The following is a 7,724-nucleotide window of genomic DNA, read 5'->3' on the forward strand; positions in this document are numbered from 1 at the left end:
TACTTCACTCGCGTTTATGTCCAAATCTATCAGATCTAGCTAGTTGTAGTTAATTATATGACTGCCTGCTTATCAAAGGACCTAAACAACGGTGTGTGGCCGCAAGTATAGCGCAGCATTATGCATATGTTTATATGAGGGGTCAAAATCCCATGCTCATAAAATGTTCATATTTTTTTTTCTCTTCATTCCCCACGCCCCAAAATAAATAAATAGATATACCAATTTTAGGAAAAGTAACGAAGTTTGAGCAGTGTGGGTTTTATATTAACAGAATTACACATATTTCAAAACGCGAAGTGTAATAACTGCAGGTGCCTCCCTGTCACAGAGAATGACAAAGATCCTGACAAGCCCATGTTTCTCACTAAATTGTACAACTTATTAAAAAGATCAGTTCAATGCAGTCTTAGTGTTATTGCATGATGTTAAAATTGGTTTGCCATGAATTTAGTGATGGATTGTAAACATTTTAAATGTAGCATTTAAAGGTGGGGTAGGTAAGTTTGAGAAACTGGCTCGAGATACACTTTTTGTTATATTCCATGGAATGCTCTTAACATCCCGATAACAATGAATATCTTAAGTGCTTTGACAAAAAATCCATAAAAAAATGTCATCTGTGGAAGCTGTAGTACTGTAAAAAGCACGACCAATCATTTTAGCCGGCCCGGCTAAAGTAACTGGATGGCCTACCTGCCTGTCAGCCTTCCATCTGTGCACAAACTTATCTCGTGCCCTCATTGGTCATGTGCGCGTTCGTGTGTGTTGGAGGAGGGGCTCTGTAAGGAAGTGGCAGATTTGTTCCGGCTGTGTATTTTCAAATTCTAGCGATCTCGAGCCGGTTTCTCAAAACGTACCTACCCTACCTTTAAGTGTTTCTCAGTTACAATGTTGTTGTTTTAATAAATGATGATGCAGCACTGTAGGCCTACTGTACCTCTTTATATAGGCATTTTTCCCTTAACAAATTGTTTTTGCGCTGATCAGGGGGTACTTTTTTTTCAAAGGGGGTACTTTATTGAAAAAAGTTTGTGAACCACTGCCCTACAGAACTAAAAATAAACAAAGACCTATTGTGAATGTTCTGCCCACAGATTCACCAGGCAATGTTTATCTCCTTTCAGGTATCAGCATTTCAGAGGATTCTTCTTGGAGAAAGTCTGTGAATGTGTGTCCTGCCACACATGAGCCTTCAGTTAGGAATGTTAGACAGTCTTAGAAGTATGCAGCCAAAATATGTTTTCTTCATTTCTTTTCTCAGCATCTCCTGAGCTTTCTTGCTTCCCTTTTGTGTCTGCAGAATCCCATTGCCTTCACAATGCAGCCTGTTATTGAAAGCCTTCAGTGAAAATCCAGAGCTGCAAATTGATTGTTGACCCATACTGAGTGTGAGTAAATCAATCAGGCTTCAATTAAACTCTTGCAACAAACTTTCTACCACCCACAAATGATTCATTTGTAATATGAACCCGTGAAACACACACTCACACACATACACACATACACACAACATTAAAAACAGCATTACTGAAAACACAAATAAAATGCTAAAGGGAAATTGCTTCCCACCAGAGGAATGAAATATTCAACTGGACAGAAATGAGCTCCTATTTGCAATGTGGCTTTTCAGAAAACAAACAGGGTCTCTATTTGTTTTCATGAAAAAGCCAAAGTGGCAATTACAAATCGAAAGTAACAATTCTCAGTAACAGACACTTATCACGTCATTATGTTTCTATTATCATTAATATCATAGACCCTTTTATTTCCAACGTCATGATTACATCCCCGTTTTAGTTGAAAGAAAAACAATTACCAATGTAATCAAAGGTTCATTTGTGTGGCAACTAATCAACTCATCGATGAATCGACTAATCATTAAGCTGTAGAGCACTGGTTTAGAGTAAGGGTCAATAAAGGAAAATGTCTTGGGGACAAATACTTTCCAATATGAACTGATGGAAGGTATAAGGCCGTAGTGACAGTAGAACCTGAAACTGTGGTGCTTCAATGTTGATTATAGAATAATAAAAAAGAATTCAAAAAGTAAGTTCAAAATAGTCAGAAGGAGATGTGTGGGATTTAAAGTAGCCGATTACACTTCACCCAAAATAGACGGAGACAATCTGAGTGTAAAAAAAAGCTGATGGTACGTATCTGTTCTGTGATTCAGAATCATGATGGATGTAGAAATAAATACTCTGTACTCTAACATTAGCATGACTACATATTGCAGGGGTCCTGATGGTGGGTTCACAACAGACGCAGAGCAAACTTTCGGCAAGCGTTACTCGAGTTTCATACATCATTTGAGTTTGCTAGCACCACTCCAACTAAACTTACCGACGAGGATACACCAACAGCACTCTATCACCAAAGGGCTGATGTTTTGGTTCCTGATGTAACATTAACCATTATCACCATTTTTTTTTCAAAGTTGTTTGGAAATATCTTTGCAATTCAGTTTAACTCTGTGAAAAAGCTTAGACTAAGAGAATGATGATATGATAGGTGTTGTAATGGTTGCTTGACAACAGTCTCACACTGGATCACATTTGCAATCACTGACCAATAACGCAGTTCCCTCTCTGCACCAATGTTATTTATTACCAAATAATCATATTCATTATATAATTGTTTCTCTCCTAATGAATGTAAGAATGAATGCTTACTTAGTCCAAGGACATACAAAATGATAAGTAATCCAGTGATAAAAGTCCAAAGACACATTTACATGATGATTAGTGCCACCTTCTGACAATAGTAGGAAATGTTAGCCCTCCTGAATATTATGACATTTCTTTTATAGGCCAAACTGAAAGTTGTCATACTTGGCATCAACATGCATTACCTTAACTTCCTTTACATTTTGCTCGTGACAGTAAGCATACTGTAGGTCCCAGCTGTATGCAACAGATTCATGCGAGCCTTTTAGCAGCATTCTGGGAGGAGAAGTAAATCACCATCTGGAGTAAAGGTCGATGAAGCAGGTTCAGGGAAAGTGCATCGAATAGATACATTCTAGTTCTTGGTGTTCAAACAAAAACATCAATGCATCTCAGTGTAGGTGTGTGTGGGGGTGAACGCTCTCCAGCTGAGAGCCTGGCTTTCATTGCATCTCTGTCACATTAACATGATGTTCATTTATCACGTTTAGATTCCACGCCACACAGGTGGCGATATCTACCTGCCATTGTCAGCCATCTGCCCACTCTGTACGTTCTGCTCAGATGATTTATGTGGACTGTGCACCCGGAGACGGATAAAGACATTTCTCAAAGCAACGGCTCTGCTCTTTTGCCTGGAGATCCCTACTGAGTAGCTGTAGCCATGTGATAAGAAGAGAACACTCTTTAGCCATCAACAATGATCTCAAAGTGTTTAACAAAAGGCTGCATACAACGAGCACACCATGGCTCCCGTACCACCCCCCCCGTCTGCTCGGCTCTTTTAGCTGGTCATCCAATAACAGCTGTTGCTCCTGCTCCAAACTTTGATCTAACCGACCATAATTCTTGTCTTTGGCTGACACAGGCTGACGGAGGAAGGACAAGAGCACAATACACAGCCTGGGAGGGTCTGGGCCTAAAAAGAACACAAGAGTTAGTGCTGCATCCTGGTAACACAGCCAGCACTGTATTCTCCCAGCCACATACAGAGAGAGATGGGGAGGGGGGGGGGAGCCCGCTCAGACAATGAGGCTGCCTCATTAGCAGTATTTATCTAAAGCTGGATTATTTCTCCAGAAAGCAAAACTCTTCTTTCATTGTTAGACAAAGAATATGTGCTTCTATTGGGGCAGTTGGCTATGTGGATGTTTTTCAGGGGGTTCTGGCGACTTATTTTTCTTCCTGCAAAAATACAGAACGGCCACTGATGTCAGTATTTCATCGCTCTGCACCTTACGCCTCACATGTTGGAGTCTGATCCTCCTCATCTCATGAAAGATGATCAACTGTTGGGGTTCACATCATTCTGAAAGCTACTTGAATATTTCGACCATATGAAACAATATGAGCAGCTACAGGTAAGCAGGGGTACTCTTTGTTTAGACTGCATGATCTCTGCTGCCTTGTTCCTCCATGGTGAGTGCATACAACTGCATGTGCCAAACTAATTATATTGGAAACTGACCTTGACATATTCACACTTATTTTGTTCAATTTACATGGGAAAACCACTGATAGTATGACACTACTGTATGCAGAATGATGGTGTGTGTGTGTGTGTGTGTGTGTGTGTGTGTGTGTGTGATGTGTGTGTGTGTGTGTGTGTGTGTGTGTGTGTGTGTGACTAGATTGCTCAGAAACAAAAGGAAAGAGAACATCAACAAGAAACTGAATTGATCTTAATTTTGGAAAAAGCCTCCCACCCTGTAGTGAGCTGACAGAGCCCCACAGCGATTGTAGCCTGCGGCTCTCCCCTTGAGCTGCACGGGAAGTGCTTCAAGCACCTGTTCATGTCCACAGCCATCAGGATGTACAGCCTGCACCGTGCAGCAGACAGCCAGCAGGCCTTCAGCTCCTCACTGTCTGTGTCTCTGGCCATCGCTCCAGATGTTTCTCTGCCCTGCTCTTTACATCCGCTGTGCTGGCCTGCACATCTGTACAGATACATAATATCAATATGTCTTTTCTGAGCATTCATGATGTGCACTATCTGCTTCTATTTGGGATTAAATCAGACAAAACCATGAGAGGAGCTACTATGACAGCTACTCTCTATTTTAAAACTAGGCTTTCAGTCATGTTGAAACTATGGTGACAGCTTGGCAGCTCAACCCATATTGATACAAAATGGGTTTGAAATGGATAACAGAAAAGTAGTCATAATAAAAACTTACAGTCTAGGAAAAGTTAACTTAGTTACATGATTTTTGGCACTGATGGCCATTTCCATTGGAACAGATTTAGAAGCATTTGAGTTCCAATGCTATAAAAATCACTAAACAGTTTGCACTGCACACCTCAAATATCTCAACAGAATTAGTGTGAAATCTCTTTCCGTCTCCTCAGCCAGCAAACGGTGATGATCTTTGAATAATGTATTTATTATTTTCCAATAGTTGCAAACATTAACCTGTTAAGCCCCATGACAAAAAAAAGACTAAAACTTAACGAGGCTCAATAATGAATTTCAAAGGATTCTGATTGAATGACATTCACCATTGCATTCAGACACCCTAAACATGACAGATAGCCTTTCTTTGCAAGAGTTGCACTCATTTACACTGCATGAATCCTCTCGCCTGTTCATCTGTATTCTACCTATTTTAGTTTGCTCTGAATTTTTGATCTTATCAAAAATCTATAGATTTGCTTTGTCCTTATCTGTGCCCTATTATGTTGCTGCAATGACCCAATTTCCTCATGGGAACCTTTTAAATGTCATCTTATCTAATCTCCGATTCTGCAGGAGATCTCCTGATATGAAATGGACTCAAAACGGGGGAAAGGGACAATGTTTCCAGGTGTATTGAAAGCAGGCGTATTACATAGCTCAGCAATGTGACACACGCTGCCTGTTTCAGCAGGAATGTGTTTATTCTTCAACATGTTGTTTACATTTCTTGCCTGCAAAATCATGACTATATTAATTTGTTAAAAAAAAATTATGAAGTGTGGTATTAACAGTGACAGTAAGTGCTGATATTCATTAAACCTACTTAATTTAAACAAGCTTCTATAAACCACACAGAGTGAGTCACTTCCCATCTCTTTCTTGCCACTGACACATTTAAAATACATAATTAGGTTGAAAAGAGCAAAGAGTCTGTGGCCCAGTTTTTTCCAGAGATGTTCGTGCTAAAGCTGTGTGCCAAATAACATCAGAGTCAGTGCAGCAGTGTTTCGTTCAACGCTAAAGATGGTATTTGTTACAACACTTTTACATGAATATTTTCCAATATGCATCATTATTTCACCTCTTTATGTAAGAATCTTTAACTGCTCTCTTCTTCTCTACAGGAGTTTGCCTCATAGCAGGAATTCAGTTGTGGAGGGCAGCTTTCTTCCCTCCCGTGGACTCTTCTACAAAGAGCCACGCGGCTGCTGGCCAAATAATACAGAGATGTTTGAAGAGCTGATGAGGGACACACGCCCCTGCCTCCTTCCCACATTCGTTATGTTTTTCCACTTCATCCATGTGTCTATCCAGCCATGTATTTGTTTAACTTCAAGAGGCATTATCAAAGGACAAAGAGGATTTAAAAGCATTTCTCTTTTCTTTAGTCTCAATGCAATTACTGGTGATGGAGCCTGGAGAGGAACACGGGTACATACCGGCTGATTGGGGCTTATAAAGCTTCCGTGTTCACTGTCCTGAGGTGGCTGTTCTGCGCCTGTTTAAAGAGCACCTCTCCAGACAAAGTATTATTGGGTCGAATGTGTAAAGCAGGTGTAAACAAGGTCAGGAGGAATGACAAGCTCCACTGCTCTGCCTGTCCGGAGAATACAGTGCTTAACCTGCATGACCTGACCAGCAGTCAATGTGGATTAAGAACTAATACTTAATCAACTTGGCAGCAAATACCTCCCGTCCGCGCGCTCACCATGCGTCAGGAGGATCCGCGGGCAGCACGTGCCACAACAGCAAAAACGACTCAGATTGAATTCCTGGTTAATTTAAATAAAGATCAGAGTGACTTAATGTCAGACTGCAAGCATTGTGAAAATCAATAATTCTGATTATTTGTTTTCAGTTGCAAAACCGCACAGCCAAAGCAAGACACTGCTGAGAACAATTCAACTTTCAGAGACAGGGCTGCAGCCATATGTTTCTGCTGTTAAAATACATTCACAACAACTTGGAGCGGCTACTTAGAGAGTCCAGCCATGGCACCAGGACAGAAACTGCGCTTCACTAATCGCTTCATTTAAGCTGCGGCTTACATGACAAGCATCTTGATGTCAAAGCACGCGCACACCGTCCGGGAAACGCATGAGGGACTTAACACACTGTCAAACATTTCCGAACAGACAGAGTCGGGTACTGCGATAACAAGTGCTCCAAGCAGCAGAACATCCATCACTTACCTTGCTCCATCAGCAGGACGGCCATCCCCAGCAGTACAGCCCAGTACAGAGGGTTCTTCATGGTCAGCGGTCTGAGGTCTGCCTGCTGTGCGATGCGATGTGGGAAAAATAGCCTGTGAGTCTGAAAATCCTGGAAGTGTTTTCCTTCAGGTCCCGGTGCTCCTGTCTGACTGTAAAGCATCCACCAACGCAGCGCACAAAGTCCCTCCTTCAGCTCAGAGGCTATTGGCAGCGGGGCTGGGGGAAAGCTAACTGCAACGTAAAACAGAACTTCCGGTTTTGTTTTTCAAGTCAACGAACTGTAGCAAGCGAGCAGCCGTGGTACTTTTATTTTGAAGAAAAGAGCGACGTACTTCCGGTGGGGACCCGGGTTTGAGGAGCTAGCTTGAAGTGGTTTTAGCGACGACTTCTTTCAGAGTCTCGGCAGCCCGCGGGAGTTTCACTAGTTCATAAAGAACAGCGTGCTTATCATGGTGTGGTATTTATATTGATTACAAACAATAAGTGAAGGATTTTAGCTAACCAAAGAGCGAGCAGAAAGAGGAAGCTCTGTGGGACTCTTAAGTAGCCCTTAGTTCATTAACTCAGTCCATTGTAACGTGCAACAAGCAGGGATTAACAGCTCTAAATCAAACAGGAATGGTTCTCAATCCGAGGTCGGGTCCTTCTAAAGGGCCACACGATTAA

At 41.6% G+C, this 7,724-nt stretch overlaps 1 protein-coding gene across 1 annotated transcript in view; it reads right to left on the reverse strand.

Annotated features, from left to right (window-relative positions):
* ntm (neurotrimin) overlaps positions 1 to 7,188 on the reverse strand; it is a 501,504-nt gene extending 494,316 nt beyond the window's left edge. Inside the window, exon 1 of the mRNA XM_034117346.1 lies at positions 7,038 to 7,188. Coding sequence (XP_033973237.1) covers positions 7,038 to 7,098 — 61 coding nt within the window. The 5' untranslated portion in view covers positions 7,099 to 7,188. The remainder of the gene's footprint in view (positions 1 to 7,037) is intronic.
* Between the last annotated feature and the right edge of the window lie 536 nt (positions 7,189 to 7,724).

Source organism: Trematomus bernacchii, unplaced genomic scaffold, assembly GCF_902827165.1.
Source record: "Trematomus bernacchii unplaced genomic scaffold, fTreBer1.1, whole genome shotgun sequence".
In the NCBI taxonomy this organism is placed as follows: Eukaryota; Metazoa; Chordata; class Actinopteri; order Perciformes; family Nototheniidae; genus Trematomus; species Trematomus bernacchii.